The following is a 21,741-nucleotide window of genomic DNA, read 5'->3' as shown; positions in this document are numbered from 1 at the left end:
AGCAAGATCTGTAAATAACGTGTCTTATTCTTGGCTTGAGGTACCTGAAAATGCTGAACATCTATTTTCATAAGGTAAGATTCCATGAAGATGTGTCTAGGGCACCTGGAAATCAAAGCACTTGAAAGCATGTAATCATTGCTGAATATCTTAGCTCTAATTTCTCTCATGAAAGTATTTTCAAAATTATACTTTTATCACAAGTATGATGCTATTTGCTTCTCCTTGAGGCTCTGGCTCTTGGATTCAAGTGAGTAGATGCATGTCTGTACCACGCTGTGACCCCAACCTCAACAAGGTCCAGAAACCTAGCAGCAGCAGACTCACATTATTGATGCATAAAGCCCAACTAATTAGCCCTGCTAACCAGGAATTATCCAGGCACCAGTTCCAGACCTGCATTAATACCTTCCACGTGGAGCCGTGCTTCACAGCTACCCGAGTTTGCCCAGCACTGCACCACCACATGCCATTATACTAGGCTGGACAGATCTCAAAGAGAAACTCAAGTCTCCATTTTAAAATGTCCTCCTGGTTGCAGAGGGAAGCTTGAACACATTGTACCACAGCTGTAGCTTTACCATGTAAAAGTTACACTGGTCATGCAAAGACGCCTCCCAATGTATTATTGAGAAAAAAAATCTCACTATATTTTCATCCATCCTCTAATTTTTAAGCAGGAGGTACGACCTACAAAATACAAAAAAAATATCTTGGCACAACAATGCTCCCAGGACGCATCAAACTGCCGTAATACACAATGCAGACGTGGTGGTTGGCCTAGCAAAGCAAAGCCTGGTGCTGGGAGCAGTTCTTCCGCTGTTCATCTGCACGAGGAGAGCTGCTCCCCACCGAAACCCCCAAACCAGGCAACGTTCCAGGCCTCAGTGAGCATCGACCCCTTTTTCAGCAGCACATGGGAAAACCCGCTTCGGGAAAATCAAAGTCGCCAAGTGGCTGGTGCCGGGGCAGTTGCCGGGCCTTTCCTTTTTCTGTCCCGGTGCGGAGGATGCAGCGGGCTTGTTTGCCTCGTGCTTGTTTGCCCAGCGATACGGAGTACGCACACCAAAACACCCTGAAGGACGATGAGCAGGGGTAGGTGGTGGGTGGCCACTGGTGGGATCTGGGAGAGGCGCAGGAGAAGGGAAATTGGGGCGAGGAGGGGAAAGGAGGAGATGGGATCCCAGCCTGCAGACAGGGACTTGAGGCCCTAAGGTGCAGGAGGGCGAGGCACAGGGAGGGGAAGGGACTCGGCCACCGGGGGCTGGAGGGGGCGCAGCCCGAGGGAGAGCGGGGGGAAGGCGGGGGGTCATTGGGGATGGCCAGCCTGGGGATCGGGGGGCCGGGCACGCACTCGCCCCTTGCCGGCCCGGCGCGGAGAGCGGGGAGCGGCGCCGGTGCATCCCCACAGCGCGGCCTCGCCCCCGCCGCCCCACGCCGCGCCGCGCCGGGCTGGGCGGGGGTCGCGGCGGTGCGAGGGGCGGCGGTGCCCGCGGCGGGCGGCGGGCGGCGGGGGCGGGCGGAGGCGGGCGCCCCGCGGGCGGCGGGGCGGGGGAGGAGGAGCGGCGGCCGCCGGAGGATGGGAGCGAGCGGCGGAGCCGGGGCGCGGCGCGGGGGCAAGGCCGGCAGCGCGGCGGCATCGCCCGCGTAGGGCGGCGCGGGAGCCGGGCGGCGCCGCGGCCATGGAGAGGGCGAGCCCGGCGGCGGGGAAGCTGAACGCCGGCGGCCGCGGGGCGGGCGATGGGCACGGCCCCGCCGGGGGCGCCCAGCCGCGGGCGGCGGCGGCGGCGGGCAGCGCGGAGCCGGGCGAGCTGATCGGGCGGGCGCTGGATTTCAAGAGCGAAGGGGCGCAGTGCTACAAGGACAAGAAATTCCGGGAGGCCATCGGCAAGTACCACCGCGCCCTGCTGGAGCTCAAGGCGCTGCTGCTGCTGCTGAGCCAGGAGCCGGCCGGGCAGCGCCCGCCCGCCGCCGCCGCCGCCGGCGGGCTCAGCGAGGAGCAGCGGCAGGCGGTGGAGGCCATCGAGGTCGACTGCTACAACAGCCTGGCAGGTCAGCGGGGCGTGGGGCGGCGGGGACCCCCACCTGCGCCGCGCACACCTCCCTTCCCCTCCGCAGCGTCGCCCTGCCTCGCTTCCCTGCTCGTTTAACCTCCTTCCCTTGTCTTCCATTTTTATGTTCCGTCTCCCGGCTGGCACGCCAGCGCTGCCGGCGCCCGGCTGCCCTGGGAGCGCTGGGGAGGGGGCGCAGGGCCAGGCCGCTGCTCGCCCGCAGCCCCCCGGCCCTTCCCCGGCCGCTGGTTAACCCCCGTGTCCTCCTCCCTGGGAGGCAGGTGAAAAGGCGGCGGCGCCTCCCGTGGGATGCTCGGACTGAGAGAAATTGTGGCTCAAGATTGCACGCTGCCGTTTTTCCCTCAGCCCGAGATGTCCTTCAGTCCCTTCACCACAGCTCCAGTCCTGCTGCCTGTAATTAACAGTATTACAGAGAGGGAGAGAGACTCCTTCTACCACGTTTGATGTAAGGGAGGGGAAGGGTTTCGGCGCTGCTGCAATAGCTCCGAATAGTACTCGATATAAAAAGAATTTTTTGGCCTCTTAGCAATGAAAGTTGAAAGCAAATACAGTCCTGGCTTTTCGCTGGCCGCCAGTCACCAGTGTGGTCAGTAGACATTTGATCATCGCTCCCTTTGCTCCCTGCCATCTGTTTGGAAGCGCTGCAGGAAGATGGAGGGGAGGGGTGGGGTGGGGGGGGTTTAACTACTTAGTAGCCTGATTCTGAAGTCCTTACAGAGATGGAACTCCTGTTGACTTCAAGGAGCTTTACCCAAGCAAGAACTGCAGGATCAGAGGTTATTTTTGCTCCCTAGCAGCGCATGGATTTTTTTCTTTCCAAGCCTGAAAGCATCTGTAAAACAAAAACTTGTGCCTAGGTACATAACAGTGAAGTGAGTGTTCATAACCTGAACAAGTTGTACAAAACGACGACATTAATAGAACGCTGCTGTTTTCCAGAAGGATGAAGGGTCACTCGTTACCCTTTATATTCTTGGGGGGAAAAATGGCGAAAATCAGGACCTTAGTGTGTCAGCTGTCACCATCACTTGGCTTTTGGCTTTCTAGACAGAGTTGGTTAGCTTTGTTTCCTGTTGTCCAGTGCTAAAAAAGGTGCAGAATAAAGCAAATGGTTTGAAACACCAAGCCAGAATCTTCTCTTGTCTTAAATCCATGCCAATCCGTTATACTTGATATGCCTTTTGGAATGTAATGGGGGGGCACAATTTAGCCCCCTTTCATCATGTTTTCAAATACTCTTCCTTCAAAAGCCTGTTGAAATTGCATAGAGGCAGAGGCAGGTGAGATTCCAGACCGATAACATAATTGCACAGCTGTAATTTTGTCTCTCTCCAAATTTCTGTTCACAGATTTATTAAAATCCATTGTATTTGGCAAGGATCATTTAGATTGGCAGGGTTATACAAAGAGCCCATAATACTCTGAACAATATAGCTTGGCGAGTTCCTGGGACTGCAAAAGTACTCATGGGAAAGATCTCTGCTAGATACAAATGAGACGTGGTAGGTAGAAGGTAAATGAAGTGGGAGGGAGGGGTGCGATTCGCTTCTGTGGCGCTTTCTGCTGAGTACACAAGTTCCACTTGCTAGAAATGTGTCTGCTCCTGCTGACAACATTGTCCTGTGGTCATTGTCCAGCTCATTTATTTGCTGTTTCAGGTTTTTGCAGGGAATTTTTTTCACTGTTGGTTGTATTTGATTTTGTCGGCAGTAGCGATCAGACAGCATGAGAACAGTGCTCCATCTTTAACCTAGATTTGAACAGATTTTTTCCTAAATTTAACCAGTGTGAACACAGGAGGAGATGAGTATAATTAACGCTGGAGTTGCAAGCAGTGCTTTTCCTGGGATAACCTCACAGCAGGTCAAGGTGTCATTTTGCACAGACGCTTGTCACATGTTTTCAGTGGATGGCATGCACAGAGCAGAGAACAGCGTTTGTCTCAGAAATGTGTAGCTTCATGTGTGTCTGCTGGGCTGGCTGCAAGCAATTTTCAAGAAATGCCCTGCATGTTGGAGAGCAGAGTGTGCAGTTTAAACTGGAATTGCAGTGTTGCCTCCTAGCCCAGTCCCAGAGCTCCCATTCTAGCAGGACGATCTGTGAATTCGTGTCTGAAGGGAAGGGAAGAGGGGGAAGGTACTTCCCCAGAACTGTCATAATAATTAGTATACCTTTCTAATAGCAACTTCAAGAGGTGCAGCAGTGGGACTTTATTTTCTAAGTGTGGTGCAGCAGAAGCCACCAGTTCTTTGCACAGCGCGCTCTAGCAGAGGCACCAGCGCATACTGTTAGAGTTGAAGTCAGTGTTAGTCAACATGGGGAGGAGAGGAGATGCAGCGAGCTTTGCTTCTGAGCACTGAATGGGTGCCTAGAGCTGTTTTTAAGATAAATAAATCTGCACAGTGCAGAGAGCATAACAGCAGTACATCTTAATTCCAGAGAAGGCAGTTTTTCACTTAGCTCTGATTTATACCTGGTAGCATTAGCAGCTGTCATCTGAGTGTCCTTATTATCAAGTTCTTTTAGCATCTCTGCTTACTCTCTAAGCTTAGCATTTAAGAAGCCCACCTTGCTTTTGCACTGTCATTTTTCATGTGGCCACCACACATCCACCTGCCAAAGATGTTTTGCATCACAAATATAGATGCATGCACACACAATTACTTGTTTAGATGCAGCATACCAGTCAGAGGAGAGCATCAACTATAGATAGATATGCACTTAGCCAAATGAGCAGGTGAGAAATGCACACCCAAAGGGGATTTGGGGCAATCTCATGGGTGAAGGCTAGGCTTGGTTGTTTGGTTTTTTTTTTTTTTTTCAATCCGACTGATTACATGAGTGAGAACATGTGGGCAAACACTGAACTGTTGTCAGTGCCTGTATTGCCTTGCAGAATGTAAATTTAGGCACAAACGTGCACACGGATTCTTGTTTAGCTCCGCTTCTTTTGTAAAGCACCTTCAACAGGCAATTCTCATGCTGCAAGGTGGGGTGGCCAGCTCTTGTATTTAATCAGAGCCCCACAATATGCGGTGTGTTTTCTAAAGGTCCCTGTTGTGGAGTTGTGTGGCACCGCCACAACCTAAACTATTTAGCCTGTTTCAAAGGATCCCAAATCTGCTGGGTTTTAAATTCTTGTGATTTTTTTTTTTTTTTAACTATTTTAAATCGGCATAGGATTTTCACCGCTTGCCACTGGCAGTGCTGCTCACATTTCTTGCACTAAGCTACTAGCTGGGCTTCGGTTTAAGCCCCCTCACATCTGCAAAATCCAGTGCTGCCATGTTCTTACATGGGCCTGCCTGAAACCCCATCATTTTACCACAGGCCTCTCCGATAAATGTCACTGGACGTAAGAGCAGCAGCATGGTCGAGGCTCCCAGAAGTTGCTAGGGTAGGCAAAGAAAAAGCCAACCAACAGCATAGAGCCTCGCGGAATGAATGCCGGGCTGTAAGGCAAACAGTCCTTTCTTTATGACTCACTGACGGTCTCTGACCTTGAGGAAGTCACTTGACCTCTTTTTGCCTCTCTCAGCCCTATTGAAAAATAAAGAACAGGGACCACAATCTCACCCTGATGATGCATTCAACTGAGTTTCCCCCAAATCAGTGGTTTCTGTTCTTTTAAAAAAAGATGAATGTATGAAGAACGCCTGCAGAAAAGCAAACTGGCCAAAGATCCCTCAGGTCTCAGTCTCCTTTCCACTCCTATAGCATCTTTGATCTAGAAGAAGATTAAATGCTTTATGTACTGCATGCAGGTAGGGATCATTTACCTCCTACAAATGCAACCATTACTCTCATTAAATGCAATGATCATTTTATTCTGGCATTACTACCTAAAAGTTTACAGGATCAAAAGGACTATGTCTGCTCTGCAGAGAAAAACAAGTCTTAGTTGTTCCAAAGCAGCAAAATGCTAAGGGTAAGCATAGTTTTAAGCTGTTCTGGTGAGGGAATGTTGCAGTGCGATAAGCAAACCTTTGCTGGTTTTCCTAAGCATGCAGAAATGCTGGAGCTAATCCTGGCAGGAGAAATGGAACCAGAGAGAGAACTGGGGGTGAGGAGTGGCGCTGGGGGATCTGGGTTCCTAATCCTCCCTCTCTGCGCTAACCAGTTGTATTATCTTCACCAAATCTTTTCATTCTTCAAACCTCAGTTTATCCATCTATGTTTATGACCTCTTGAGAGTACAGGAAGGCTTTGTTAATTACATGAATGTAAATTAAGCGTAATGCATTTATATACCTGTTCAGGTATGTTTAGTTTAGTATAGGAGTCTCGGCAGGAGGACACACATACCTGCACAGAGTATTACAAAATGTAGCCATCCAAGGTACATCTCAGCCTGGATAATGAGCTTTGGCCTCCTACACTGGCAGAAATGTGCGCTGGTACCGTTCACGACTATGCGAAGGTCATAGCGACAGTCCCACAAAACATGGCACTTCAGCAGCCTAGGAACCTCCTGGCCCCCTTGGGCTCCAGACGGGGTGTGGGTACTACTCTCAACTGTCACCAGTTGCACAGATGCTGGTGAATAGTCCCACTGAGAAATCCAAGTAAAAATACTTACAATACTTAATCCAAGTAAAAATATAACTAAACATGAGAAAAGCTGGTAAAACTTGTCTCCACTGACCACCCACTAGGACTCCTCACAAGGAGTCTCTGCTAAAATCCCATCCCAGTACATAGCCGTTAACAAGTACAGACTCTACCAGGACACATGGTGCTGTGGGTGTTAAAGCAGTCTTGGATTGTGGCTTGATGTGAAGCTTTTTTTATGTGCTGCATCAACAAAAAACCTCCCTCTGTAAGGATGCCATGCAATGGAGAGACAGCAGCAAACAGGGCAGGATGTGGTCTGCACTTTTACTGACTGAGGTGGGAGTTTCCTGACGCTCCTGGTTCAGATACGTCTACCCAGCCAGAGTGCATGGGAATATCTTGTTTTACAGGCCTGATGCAATTACTGCTCCAGGTAGGTGCAATTGCGGCAGAGAATAAACACAGATGACTATGTGTGGGTTTTTTACTGATGGCCTCAAACCCTGACATGTATTTAAAGAAGTGGGATTTGAAGCCATTGTCATGAATTACTCTTTAGAAATACTCCGTATTTATCTATTTCCTTTTATTTTGGAGGACAAAATTCTCCCTGTTCAGGGAGGAGTTTCTTGTGCATTGAGAGGGTGGGATGGAAATACCTGCAGATGCTGGGGGGGGGGTGGGGGGCAGGGGGAGGAGGAGAAAGGATGGCAAGCTGCTTCCAAACTTGGTTTAAGTGATACATGTCTGACAGCATCTCTCTTGCTGAGGCAGGAGATGCATTTTCTTCTATATATGTCACTGTTCTTCCCAAGCCTTTTCAAAACTTGAGGCTCTGGTGGAGTTTTTTTTGCAGCCACTTCTACCACATGTTTAATTCCCTTTGCATGAGGAGAAGCCTGTCCCAGCTGACCTTGTCACCATTTGCCTGAAACGGAGAGTATTGGGAAGGTATAGAGCCCTTGCCAGACTGCTCCGTGGAGCTGTAGTCTTGGTGAGTTGTCCATGTCTAGCTACAGTTCACCATGGGAGATGAAGCAGAAGATGTCAAAAATCAAAAAGCTCCCTCAAGAACAGAGTGGTGGTTAATTTGTTTACCTAAAGCGTACTGGTTGTTCTCCACCTTGAGAACACTGGCATGTTTTCTGAGAGTTCTGTAGTAGAATGTCCTGCCAGCTTTACTCTATCCTCTTCTGAAATGCTGTCTGGGAGTTTCCTCCAGCAAAAAAGTCCTGCAATGAGTCACAGCCTCCTACAGCTCCACAGGTTTCCATCAGTGCTGTGCTGAAGATGGTTCAGCTGGTTCAATAAAACCTAGTGTCAAAATCAAAGCTGGTTCCCAGTCTATGGCTAAATACACCCATGAGCTCCATGGTTACCTCCTTTTCTGGGAGCTGGGCCACCTCTGCATGGTTCAGCAGGTGGCGAGCATCCTTCTCTTCCTCCTGTTCACTTAGGCTCAGACCCAGAAATTTCTAACCCAACTCCAGACCTGTTTCTCCAGCCTTTCCCCTAGAACCACTTATCTGTTCAGCAGCACATCCACAGTTCCTCATCAGTGTCCTCTGAGCAGTGCAACTGATGCTCCAAGAATGGAGGGTCATCAGAAGTTTTCACATTAGGATTTTAGGATGAGCTCTAATGCACACCTGATAAAGGAGGTTCCTGTGAGGAAAGGAACAGTAGAAGTAAATAGTATAAATAAAGGGGGAGGTCTAAATGTTGGCAGGTCCCACTTTCTTCTTGACATTGTGCTGTGTCACAGAAAATAACATATAAAGGACTATGAAACTGAGGAAACAAAATGAAGAAAGGGAGAAAATACATAATGAAGTTTTGAGAAAATTTACTGGCTATTTTCTTCTTTGGTCTCTCACTTTGTGGATGAGAAACTGATATAGAAGGAAGACAACTGTTTATTAATCTTGTTTTCAGCTTATTCAGGCAACCGTACCAGTGACTAAAACTGACAGTTAAAAATGCTTTGAAAAAGAGTCAATATTAACTACCATTAACTAGAAAGTTGTTACTAATGGCTGCTCAGGAATCTGTCTCCTTTTGTTCATTCCTGCACTGCATCTTGGATGGGAAACAGTAAGCTTAGGACATTGATCGATGAATGCAGGTAAATCTTCTTGTGGTGGCGTGGAGCGTTACTGCTCTGTTCTCTAACAAAAGTTGTAGAGTCAGTGCAGTTTCTGGAAGCTTTGCTGGAATTGCTGAAGGTAGCTTCAGCTGGGACACACTCACTTGCGTGAGGCTGGGAGGTGGTGGTAGGACGCTGTAGCTTTCCCTGTTCTTATACATTTGCCGAGGCGTCGGCAGCCATTGAAGGTGGGGTTGGAGTAGAAAGTCTGTCTCACTACAGCCATTAGGAGTTTAGGACACCGCTAGAAACAATATTAAGACAATTCATGGAGATTAATTAGGCACAGTCACGTTTTCTCTCTGTGATAACCCATGGCAGAAGCGACAGCTGGGAGCAATGATCTTTAGCTGTCATAGCTTGATGTGCCAGAACTCATCTGTTACTATCCATAGGCAATAGCTAATGTCATGATCTTTACTTCAAAATCCGCTCCATTCTCCCCACTCTCCAAAATTCTTGACACACTATTGCCCTGAGGCTCATAGGCTGGATAGCACCATCTGCTTCTCCTTGGCTTTGTCCTGTGTATCCAGTTCTCCCATCACATTTCTCAGCTCAGGACTTGGGGCTGCTTACGCAGTCCGTGCCTTTGCCCCTTTGAATTCCTCTTCCAGTTGCAATGCAGCCACGTCAGACTTTTTGACCTCCCAGACAAAGTTTTGTCCCTTTTCAGGCTTCCCCCATCTCTGTTCTGCCAGTGAGGTCCTCTCATCCCCCTTGTTCTCACACTCTGCCCCACAACACCTTGGTGCACTTGATTCCTTTGAGCTGATTTTGCCTGCGATATATTAGCGCGGGCTGGACCTTCGCTCTCTTCCTGGCTCTCCTCAAGGCCCATCTCTGCTGTGACACCTACAAGAAGCCAGTCGTTTGGTGCTGGTTACCTATTTACGTATAACAAGGAGGAGCACCCCTCCACAACAGTGTGTACGTGTGCAAGCATGTGATTATAGTCCATATCTTCACACCCGTTGTCATTCACCTTTATAGGTTACCAACTCTTCTGATCAGGGGCATGAATTTTAACACATGCTTGTCCTGTGGAGCTGTGATCACAACTTTGCCTGTCACAGCAGCATGTCCTCATCTTTAAAGCTGTGAATGGTTCTGGGCAACAGCCTCCCAACAGGAATCAGGGGAAAAAGCAGTCTCATGCTGTTTGCAACGCTAGTAGTTGTGGATCTGTTTGCCAAAGAACCCCAAATTGCCTGACGAGGCCTGTGTCCCAAGCTCCTGACTTTATCATGACATCTCAGTCCTGTTCACTCATATATACCATCAAGGCAGGAACTGCAACTCTGTACATGTCCCTAGGTGGAGAGAACAACCATCCTTAGACTGCTGCATAAGCCTTTCAGGATGCAGGACACCGATGGCTGGTTGCAAGGCTACAGCATTTTTCCTTCTCCAATACATCCACATTTGACAAATCAAATGCCTGCCCTACTAAAGTGAGTATTTTTCTAGCCACTGCTCAGTATTCCCATTCTTCCTTTAGTAGGAGCACTGCCCATTGCATTTACTTGCTGCCGGTTTAGGGGGCTGTCATGTAGATTGTTCTGCATCGATGGCAACAGCGACTCCTTTCATATCAGAGTGGCAGGAAGCAAAACTGTGCTAATCTAGCCGTTGATCTAGTTGCCTGGGAGCTGCTGGAAAGGAGAAGCTGGGTCAGCCAGCAAAGAGTCACCAAACTAGTGTTCCTCAAATTTTGATTCCAAAGCTCCTGTGATGCCATGATTACAACTGTCAGTTTTCATGCCCCTGGTGTTACTCCGGCCTGGCCACATCAGGGACATCTAAACAGCTCATTTCCTACTTGAGGGAACTCAAGTGAGGTATCTACCTTGCTGTAAGTCACCTTATTCTTTAAAACAAGAGGGTTCAGGGCCCTCTTGGTAGAACCTAATCAGGCATTGGTGGAAATTTGCTACCCGTCTGGTGCATCTGCAAGGCTTAGCCTAACATGCAAAGTCTGATTACAGATCAGCCCAGTTGGATGCTGCTTATCTCAGGTCTTTTCCAACTTGAAAGACTTAGCTCTTGACTCCAGGCAGCAGAGCTGTTTACTGCTATCTGAAGCAGATGGAGGGGAGAATACAAAACAAGCAGTGGGGTATCTTTGCCCTGCACATTCCCCAGTGTAGTGTGTGGGAGAGGAAATTTACTCTTGGAAGCAAATTAAAAGCAGAGGAAGTGTCTGGGGCTTGAAAATTTATGTCAGACCTTTAGTGCTTCCTTTGGCTATTCCTGGGCTGGTGTGACTAACAAACGTCTACCTCCGGTGTGCTGTGCTATCCCTACAGTCACCATCTAATCCACAAATTCACCCTGATATGAAAAGCATCTTCATTATGTAAAGAGTGATCTTTCAACCAACTGCAGGGAAGAAGCTGTGAGAATTCTCATTCCTCTGCTCCACTCTGGCTCGCAGAGAGGAAGAGGGCAAAAAGATTTATGTTTCATCCACTCTTTCAGAGAATAAATGGGCCCCATTGAATGGCTGTAGCCTCTCCCAAACAGGAGCTGCCTAGGGAGGTCATCAACCCACCCAGCTGATCTTGCAGAAGCAGAACAATGAGAGAAGGGGTCTGTTATGATGCTCTGCAAAACCATCATAAGTCAGCCCTAGCCATTGCTCTGCAAAGGCACCTTTTTTCTTGTCTAGTGCTTCAAAAAGAATCAAATCAGAATCTCTGCCCCGTGTCTGTAGCAATGATTCTCTCATCAAACAGTGTGTTGCAAAGTTAAGCCTCAACTCCTTCACTCACCATATTTTTTTTTAGTACTAGCATAATTCAAATCCTTGATTATTATCCTCTTAAATGCTTTGCAGTGATTAATTGCTTAAGACATGGTAGTTCAAGTTGCAAGGAAGCCAGAGCAGCATAAGATCCTCACCTATATTGGAAGTGCAAAGAAAATGTATTCATTTTCCTTTACACATTCTCTAACTACTGTGGTGGAGCTCAAACTGAGGCAGCTCAGGAGCTTTGCTCATGGGATGGGGGTAAATTAAATTAATAGATTAATACAAAATAATTTTTAAAACCCAGGGCTGATTAACTTGGAGTACAGTGCCAGAAGGTATCATGGAGTTAAAGAACCTAATAAGGTTAGAAAAGAAGGCTTAGACACATAACTAAATCAGAACATTCACTGCTGTATTAGATAGGATAAAAACTGTAAACCAAATACTACATTTTCATGCTTGAAAACCACTGCTAACTGGTTTGGATTTATGAATAAACTGCTCTGAGATTTTCATTTCCCTGTCCACAGCCATGTCACGTAAACGACTCTGTCATCCTGTGATCAGCTAGCATATTCACATCCTTTTCCTCTTTGGTTGTTTCCAGCTCATGAGCTCACAAATTCTACCAGAAATTCCTGTTAGTCCCAAAGAGCACGGTCTTAAATTTTGTATTATCAACTTCCATCCCAAATAAATTTACTGCTGTCCACCAGGTCATGTAGTTCTTTTTGTATGACATTGTCATCCTCATCCCTTTTAACGGTACCTTCCACCTTCACACTGCCAGTAGCGCACTCCTACTTTTACATCAGGGGCATTAACAAAAACACTAAACAAGCTCAATTCTGAAATTAATTCCTGAGGTATTCTACTAGTAATCTCTATTTACAGACCAATATGCTCGTCCGCAGAACCCATTTCAGCTTCTTTAGCCACCATGTAATTCGTATACCGTATGTTCATCTTCCCTAGCTTAACCAAAAAGGCACAGTCAAGACGGAGAATTGTATTACTGCCCTGATCCAGTACAATGATTTGCGTGTTCCTGGTGCCTGAAAACAAGCTCCCTGCTTGGGGTGGAAGTTACCCTCCACGTGCTCCAAATCAGACACACACTCCTACCTCGTTCCTCCGCTGCCAGCAATGCATTGCACAGACGTGGTTTATGAAGGGTTTGGGAGTGATCCGAGATCTTTACCTGAAGCGCTTTGCCACAGTTCATATTAAAGAGAAGACATCTTATTAGAGGGCTGGTTTATGTGCTCCTGCACAGTTCAAACCCTGACTTTCTCAGGCAAATAGTATACTGAATCATCCCTCTGGTCTTTAGTTTATTCATTTTCAGCCTGATTTCCAAAGGAAATGAGTCATAAGCAAGCATGTTTTCTGTGGTCTGCCTGTCAGTCCCCTCTCACTTTCAAACCTGTTGGCCAGCTAGATTGATGGAGGGACAGATGTCTCAATGGTACTAAGTTTATGCAGTATAAATGGAGAGCAGGGAAGAGGCAAGGATGCTAGAGGCCCAACTACCCAAAGGGGTGACACTTAAGCTCACTTTACATCATCTATGAAAGCTCAGCCAGGTGACACAGCCTGACACCACCAGGGTTAGTTGGCTCTGTTGCTGACAAACTACTCTTCTGTGTAAGTTTTAGTGATTTTTAAGGAAAAGAAGGTTTCAAGAGCTTTGTTTTATACCTCTCTCTCTGCAGTTGGTTAGAAAACAGTTGACTTGGGCATCCTCTGCCTCTTTGATTCCGTCAGTTTTTCTCCTCTCCATCCCTCCCACAGAGGCCATAAAGGTTTCTCTCTGTTTCAAAACATCATTAAAATGGAAAGGCTCTGGGCTACACTGGACCTGGATAAAACACACGAATGGGTTATTATTTTAATGATGGAAATGTTCCTCCCCATTTGACCTCTCCATCTTGCCAGATGAGTCTTTTCAGCTAGGGAGAGTTCAAGGAAAAACCAAAAGCATTTCAGTCCCTATCAATTATACATGGCATGAATACACAAGGAGGTGGCCCCAGAGACAGCCTGCTCTCCACCGCTTAGCGGACTCTGCAATTGTCAGCTCTTTCACGTGTCTTGGGAGGTGAACTGTGAGCCACCACAGGGCACAGCACACAGATGTTACGCAGCCACGTCATCCTGCCCTGTTTGTGGTACAGGATAAAGTGCTAGCTTTCATCTCAAATTGAACATGCTGCAGTAAGCCAGGCTTGAGGCAATCGTGGTATGCACATCTGTCAGTCACTTCATTTGAGAGCCTTCAGGGTGTTCCAGCTGCATTTCACAGTACTGCTGTCAGTTGTTTGAACCACTATAAGCAAAGGACGCTTTACCCTTCAGTAGAGAAGGCAGCTTGAAATCCATCACTTCCTCCAAAACATCTCCCTACTTACAAAAATGCCCTTCTTGTCTGAGATGTGTTTGAAAAAACCCACATCATTCCGTTAAGACCTTAATTTCCCTGTGTAATATACTCCAGTAAGAATCATAAAATATTTGGTAGCATTTGTTGGAGTTGGACTGCTGTTGAACTCCAGACACTTACCAGATGGTTGTCACCATCTGATGTTGCTGATCTCTGATAAAATTCTATGTACTTTTCCCTTGTGAAAATTATGCAAGAGACCAGATTCCTCCAGTGGGTGTCAATAGCAACAGGAGGCCAGAGTGCCACATGAGAGAGTAAAGCAACACAAGGTGAAAGAAAGAAAACAGCAAGGACGGGGCGGTGGAAAAAATATCAACTGGAATAGTAGATCTGAAGGCCAAACATATCTAAAGTCATATTGACTGGACTAGACTGGACTAGATGAGTACCATTTTAAAAGGTAAAGACAGGTCAAAGATTACTAGATAAATATAAAGTCAGAGAGAAGGAAACCTCCAGGGGATTTCACCTGGCAGATCAACAATAACAGCCTTTGCAAAAACAAACAGAAGGGACTTCCATCTCTTCTAACATGGCTGCAGGAGGAGCTTATTTATGGATATTACAGAATCAAAATGATCCTGTAGTTAAAAGCTGACTGAAGCTGTTGCTCTACCAGTGCTTTGCTAGGACTTTGCTCCTACCTCTCCTGGCTGGGAAAATCAAAGGCATGGAGATTAGAAGATGCAATATGAAGATCATCTCCACCTTAAGCTCTGTATTTTGGTAGAATAAAGATTTGCTGGTACACAGGTGGGGGCAGATTTTGGCTTCAGAAAACAATTCTTGTTTGCTTGACATCTAGATTTTAACTACTACTTTAATATTACCATAGTTAAGAATTTTCAGTAAGCCTCTGGTTTTGATTTGAAGGACCAGTAACTACAGGAACTGGTAGGTCAAAATACTCTTCCAAAACAGAAGCTGTGAGGATCAGATTAAAAGTTTGCTGAAATTCCTTGCTTCTCAGAGCTTTGGCCCTTTGAAGGAAAACTGCAGTATTGTATCACTGGATTTGTGACAAAAAAGAAGCATAAATCACCACAAACTTGCCTTAAAGTAGCATAAGAATCATGTAGAAATAATGAACACTTCTAAAGAACTACGGTCTTGAAAATTAGAAAAGTCTGAAATATGGGAACATAAACACACAGAAAAGGCAGAAATCATTCATGCCTGCTCTTATTTAAGTGCTTACACATTCACGTCTGGCTAGGATGTTGCTCTGACATCCTCCAACAGGACCTAGCAGGAATTAGCACTAAATGGTAGCCATCAAGGAGAACTGAGGACTGTTCACGCTCTGACTTTTAAGAGGCAATCAATAACAGGACTACAGAGCTGAACAGCAATTCAAGAGTCTTCTATCCATACCTATGTGTGGTACAAGGGTACAGATAAGACATATCACAGGTAACGTTTGCTTAAGCTGTTTTTAAGCACTTCCAAAACTAGGATCCTTTACAACTTCTCCAAGCAGTCTCTTTCAATGCTTCACTCTCTTTACTGCTCGAAGGTTTTTCCTAGCTGAAATGTAAGACCTCTTCTTACTTCCCAAGTACAAGAAGAATAGATTGTATCCGGGTTATAACCTTTGCATTACAGGTTGGGTTTTTTTTTTCTTTTTACGTGTATGAACACTGTTAGTCTGTCTTCCCTCATGGTCTTCTTGAGAGCTTATATTCTGTCCTCTCTGGACCACTTGTTATTGTCAGGATCCTCCTGTGGATTACATCCGCATTTTCTTTCAAGATTGGCATCCAAAATGAGACACAGTACTCTAACACATCTTTGCAAACGGCTTCTTTTCATACATGCTGGTGTGCATTTTTCTTCATTAACAGTATAGCCCTGTTGACTTTAGTTGGTGATCCACTTCACTCCCCAGATCGTTTTCAGCAGAATTGCTCTCCAACAAACTGTTCCCCTGCTGTACGTACACAGTGGGGTTTTTTTCCTGCCTAATTGTAGCACCTTTCACTTGCCCCTGTCGAATTGCATCCTATTTTTATCAGGACACCACCAGTTCATGGGGATCCTTTGCCAGCTCCTCACATCTTGGTGTTATCTGCAAATTGACAAGGCAGTCTGCAGTCTGTCACTTAGGTCTTTATTGACAATACCAAATACCATGGGGCCTAGGTCAGATCAGTGCAGAACTCTACTTAATATTGTCTTTCACTTTGTTAACAGAGTTAAGTCTATTAATTTAGACTGTTCTCCTTCAATTTGCTTAAGAAAATGTCACTAGAATTTGTCATTTGAGTATTGTAAAAGCCAAGGTATGTAACATCTACTCTTTCTCCTTTATCTTCAAGATTGATCACCCCATTGCAGACTGAAGTTAAACTGATTTGTTCTGACAGCTCACATTAGCTGTTACTTATCTCCTTGTTATCAGCCTTGTCCACTCCAAGGGATGGCAATAGGCAGAATCCTAGGGTGGGCTGCCAGCCATAAAAAGCCTGACACACAGGCTCAGCATCTCCTTTGAGAACTGCTAGATGCCTCTTAATGTGCGTGATGGTGGAAGCTTCAGCATACATCAGTCACTACTTCTCTCTCTCCCTCCTAGAAAAGCTAATTGGAACTGTGAAGTCAGGGTATTTCTTCTGGAAGAGGTATGAAGGATGCAAAAGCAGCAGAGAACTGAAGGAGACCATGCTCCTTGGGAGGAAGGCATGGCCAAGAAGGCAGGATGGGAAGAAGGGGACGGTGGCTTGGAAGAGGTGGCTCTCTTCAGGCTCTCCAAACATTTGTGGATCCACACCTCATTTAGCATTAATCCCTCCCTACAGAGAGAGACAACCTGTCATACAGTTTGGATTTTAATTTTCCACACATTTCCCTGCATGCAGAAACATACGGGCATATTTAGGCCTTTTTGGTACCTGGAGAGGAATAAATGAGAGCCACTGGCTGGAACGTTGTGCTGTCGTTCTGATATTCCCTTTTCATCCCATTAAGGTTGTCCGGGAACTAGGAGTCAGCTGATCAGATTATTGCCAGACATTATCAAGCTGTCTATAATTAGCTTTTTATTGGTGAGAAGCCAGGAAATCCTCTTTGTTTGCAAGCTTGGACTATAGAGAAAGGAGAGAAATATTTCATGGAAGAGATTGTTTGGAAACTGCAGATCCTAATTAGTGTCTCAGCCTTGTAGTGAAACTGCATGCAGCATTTGTCTGAAAAAAAGATGCTTTAAACATCCTCTTTTGAGGAATGCTGGGTTGCATTCTTGAAAGGCACAGCAGATATGGATGCTTTACCACCTCTGCTCTGTTCCCTTGGTGTAGGCTTCTTACATTCCTGCATGTTATACGCCTCCTTTTAATGCCAATCCAGATTGAAGATTTAACACAGGTTAAAACGTAGGTTAAAAATTGGGCTGTGCCATCCGCATGTAACCTGTGGAGTATGCACACTCAGGATCAATAACTTCAGAGAAGTTTGGAAAGCATTCCAATAGTCCAGATCTTTTTATGCTGTATGCTAAAATTACAGTAGTTGAAGTCCAAGGTGACTTTTATTCTAAGATAACCCTTTACGTTTTCAGCATCATCTTTCAAAACATTTTACCTGATTCATTTTAGAAGTTAATGACAATTTAAATTACTAACATATGGCTGAAATTTTCAATGTCATGTAGTAATTGTATCCCCTTTAATTCCTCCAGTGGACACCATGTGCTCCGTGCGCTTGTTGTAAACACCATTTACACAGACTGCAGCATGCAGAGATTAGAGATACATCCATTAGTGGCATGGTTAGAAGATCACTGTCTGTTCCAAGAGAAACTTTTTTCCTTTTATTTTTCCTCCTGGTTTTTTTTGTTGTTGTTGTTATATTCCAATGATTTTTCTTCCCAAACACTTAAATCAACCCAAAACTTATTACTATCATGTTTTCTCTTTTCTGAGGAAGAGCATCACCATGAATTTGGGTGTTAGTCGCTTCTCCCAAGTAGTTAGAGATAGGACAAGAGGAAATGGGCTCAAGCTGCGCCAGGGGAGGTTTAGGTTGGATATTAGGAAAAATTTGTTCACAGAAAGGGTAGTCAACCATTGGAACAGGCTGACCAGAGAGGTGGTGGAGTCACCATCCCTGGAAGCGTTCAAAAAATGGGTAGACGTAGCACTTTGGGGCGTGGTTTAGTCTAGTCTACCCTTAATTGGTTTAGTGTGGACTTGGTAATGTTAGGTTAATGGTTGGACTGGATGATCTTAAAGGTCTTTTCCAACCTAAATGATTCTATGATTCTATTCTATGATTCTATGAAGGGTGCCAAGCCTTCTGCAGTTAACAGAAGCATGAGACTCTCCTAGCCTGCCCTATTATTTCAAGTCTTAAAGAGATACGAGAACAAAGCGTTCAATGACATATAAAGGTCTTAATTAAATGTCTGAATAAAACCCTGAAGCAATTATATCAAAGCATCAATCATGTGTTTTCCAAAATAGAACGAGAGCAAGAATATGCACCATCTTCCTGCAATTTAAACAGATTTTAACTGAGCTGCTGGCTGCTATACTTAGGACAAGATCACATCAGAAAGCAATGTATTTTGCAGAGTTTAGTTGTGGTTATTTCTGGGAATGACACTGTCAGTTTGTGAAATACACATTGAGTTTGTAGTGGTTGGAGTACCTAGCACTTACTAAGGAGTAACAATCCACATAGGCTGTTAAACTCCAGTGGTAGAGTCAAGAATAAATAAAGAGGGAATATCCACTTCAGGTTTAAGCAGTAATGGGTTTAGCTACTTCTCTCTGCTTTGCAACCAAACAAATCAATACAGGCTGGATTGGTTTTCTTTAAACCACTGGTTGTCTGGAAGAGTCTTCTTAGCCTTGCCCACCTTGCATTAAACTCCTTGGTGAAAATGGACTAAATGCATTAATGCATTTTTGGAAGGCAAATCTAATATCCCCTAGATTTTCAGTCTAAGGGCTGTAAAGCAAAGGTCATTTGGATTCAGACCCTTTCGCATGGGTATATGAGAGTGGTTCAACCACATGACTTACTATTAGCTCTTGCATGGGACACCTGCTCCAGTCTCCAGGGAATATTTGCAAAGGCTAGCTTTAAGCACTGCAGGTTAATATCCCTTGGTGACTATACTCAGTGAAGAAACAGACAATTCAGAGCAGGAATGTGATTGTGGTGAAGTGATCTGCTAGAGGAGCTGCTCTCATGTGCACCTAGGGAGACTAGTTTCCTCTGCTTGGATTTCACTGCTGGAAATGCTCCCCTGGGTCCTCAGGCTAGCTGCACTGTGTCTCTGTGTCCTTAGCACCTTGTCCAAACTCTTAACTCCACTTCTCCCCCCAGACTCTGCCTCCTCAACAGACCTCAACTCCCCACTCGTACACCCCTTTCACCACCCCAACAGTTCTGTGCCTCTGACCCCATGTGTGTTTCAGCCCCGGTCTCCTCCCCTTGCAAACACCTGTCTCCCTGTCTTTCTGTCATAACTAACGCATCCCCTCTCAGCTTGGTCTCCACTTTCTGCTCTTCTTTCTTCCTGTGACCAGTGAGGCAATAAAAGAATTTTCTTCCTCTCTAAGTTTACAAATCCCCACTTTTTCCTAGGTTGGATTGTGCCCAGGGTGGATCAAATATTCGATGGATTTGGGTACCAAATTCTAAGGCATCTCTACTGAGTACTATGTGTGGTACTATAACAGTTTTCTTTTCAGAAGGTTATCAGTTGGCCAGATATAGATTACCCCAGGCATAACAGAAGGCACCTGCTTGACACAAACGATATCTGCCAGATTTCAGTTTGCAAAGCCAAATGATGAGAGGGCATGAGACAAATCCGAAGAGACAGTCACCAGAGATCTTTAACAAGGGAAAAATAAGATACGTTTCCCTAGCCTGTTTTTCAAAAATACCTGAACAGTCTTGGCTGACATTTTCCAAAAGCAGACATCAAAGGCAAACATTGCACATAGAATATTTTAGTGCAAAAACTTAAAAGGCCAGCAAAGTTATAAAGCAGCTGACTCTCTCCTACAGTGGAAGGCACAAGGCAATCTTAAAAATAGGCAGTGCTACCAGCTTACCTGGGTGACAGTGAACTGCAAACAAGACAGGAGTTTGTGAAATACGAACTTGCAACCCAAGATATTCCTGTAGGGCAAGGGCATTTTCATCTCCCAGAACAACAGCAAATGGAACTCCTGTTACGACTAACACAACATGCTGAGCCCAAGAAACATGCCACGGGGTAGGGATACGCTAACATTGTTTGCACAGTAATTTGGCTCACTCTCTTATGTGTTCTGTAACACAGATGGGTCTTGAGCCTTGCCTACAGCGGGAATTTAGCCACTGGTATAAACTGTGTCTGGAAGATTGTTCTGGCATGCAGATTTACCCTTTGGTGAAAACTGCCAGGTAGGCAAGGATCTTGGTATTGTGGTTCAAAGTTTCCATATTAAAACCTGTACATCCTACTTCCAGACTTAGTTCTTAGCTGAGCCAAAATTAGAAGCCAGAAGTTCGGGCCAAACTGAGCTATTTGCATAACCTGCAGAGGTATTCACACAGAAGAGGTTTCTCTGGTAGGATGCTAACTGACAGCACTTTCAGTTGAACTTCATTTTGAGGGCTCAAAGAACAGCTATACAAGTGAGGAAAGCTGAAAAATATGGGGTTTTTTAATAAGAGACTCCAGGCACTTCTTTATGCAGGCTATTAAAGAGAAGATGAAGGAGTGACCTGGTCAGAGTCTCAGAGTACCAATGCAACAAGCAAACACAATCTCTTCAGGGTAGCAAAGGTGTGGCTAGTAATTGTACCAGTGGCTAATAATTGCAGCTGAACAAAATATCAGTGTAGAAATGTAGTGACGTTTCTTAAACAATGAAAGTACTTAACCTTTGGGAGAAGAGGGCTGCCATGGATCCCTTTCTCACTGACACCTGTCAAGCTTAGATATCTTCCTGAAAGATACGCTGGAATTCAAAATTAATTCAGGGTGCAATAAAGTAGAATCCCAAACCCTCAACTGTGAGGATTTTGGTTACAACTTCCCACCATTGCTAACCGCAGCTACTGGTAAAGGTTAAAAGTGTAGATGTATTTTGGCTCTACAGGTGCTTTAATATTTGTTTTGCCTAACCTTGTGCTGAGCAGGGCCACACAAATTAGCTCAAACAGTACAGTCATCTACTGGTACCAGATCTGTACTGCGCCTCTCAAATTGTTGCAACTCATGGAACTTGCTGGCATAGATTGAGTCCACTAGGCTTAACACTCCTCTTATGAGGAAAACCAGCCAAATTTCCTATTTCCTTGCTTAAACATCAACAGTCAGTTGGGAAGAGTGATGGACAGGGCCCCTCCGTTGGAGCTAATAGCATTCACCTTCTCCCATTTCACCCAGTAGTTTCAAAATGGCTTATTTTACAGCAGATAGGGACGCTTCATCACCATGGGACATACAAGGTTTTAAAAATTAGGAGTTACTTATTGCTTAAGCTGACACAATAAATCAGCTGCCAAATTGAGAATGATAAGCAAGTATGATGGATAACTTGCATGCTGCAGGGAAGCAGGACACCCTACATTCTGAGCTGCAGAGATGTAGCCACCAGATGCTGTGTTACAGTGACGAGACCTGCAGGGAATGGGCGACCACAGGTTTGCATCTGCAAATAAAGGGCACCCTTCTAATGACCAAAGAACTACTAGAGATGGTGCTGTGCAGGATCGCACATTCGTTTCAAGAAAGCAGGAGGAGGAGGAGCTGGATAAACCT

The 21,741-nt window shown here is 45.6% G+C and overlaps 1 protein-coding gene across 1 annotated transcript in view; it reads left to right on the top strand.

Annotated features, from left to right (window-relative positions):
• The first annotated feature begins 1,682 nt into the window (after positions 1-1,682).
• TTC9 (tetratricopeptide repeat domain 9) overlaps positions 1,683-21,741 on the top strand; it is a 28,250-nt gene continuing 8,191 nt past the window's right edge. The window contains exon 1 of the mRNA XM_075713073.1: positions 1,683-2,052. Coding sequence (XP_075569188.1) covers positions 1,683-2,052 — 370 coding nt within the window. The remainder of the gene's footprint in view (positions 2,053-21,741) is intronic.

This window comes from Pelecanus crispus, chromosome 6, assembly GCF_030463565.1.
Source record: "Pelecanus crispus isolate bPelCri1 chromosome 6, bPelCri1.pri, whole genome shotgun sequence".
In the NCBI taxonomy this organism is placed as follows: Eukaryota; Metazoa; Chordata; class Aves; order Pelecaniformes; family Pelecanidae; genus Pelecanus; species Pelecanus crispus.
Note: the sequence above shows the minus strand (reverse complement) of the source record. Positions and strands in the feature narration are given on the sequence as shown.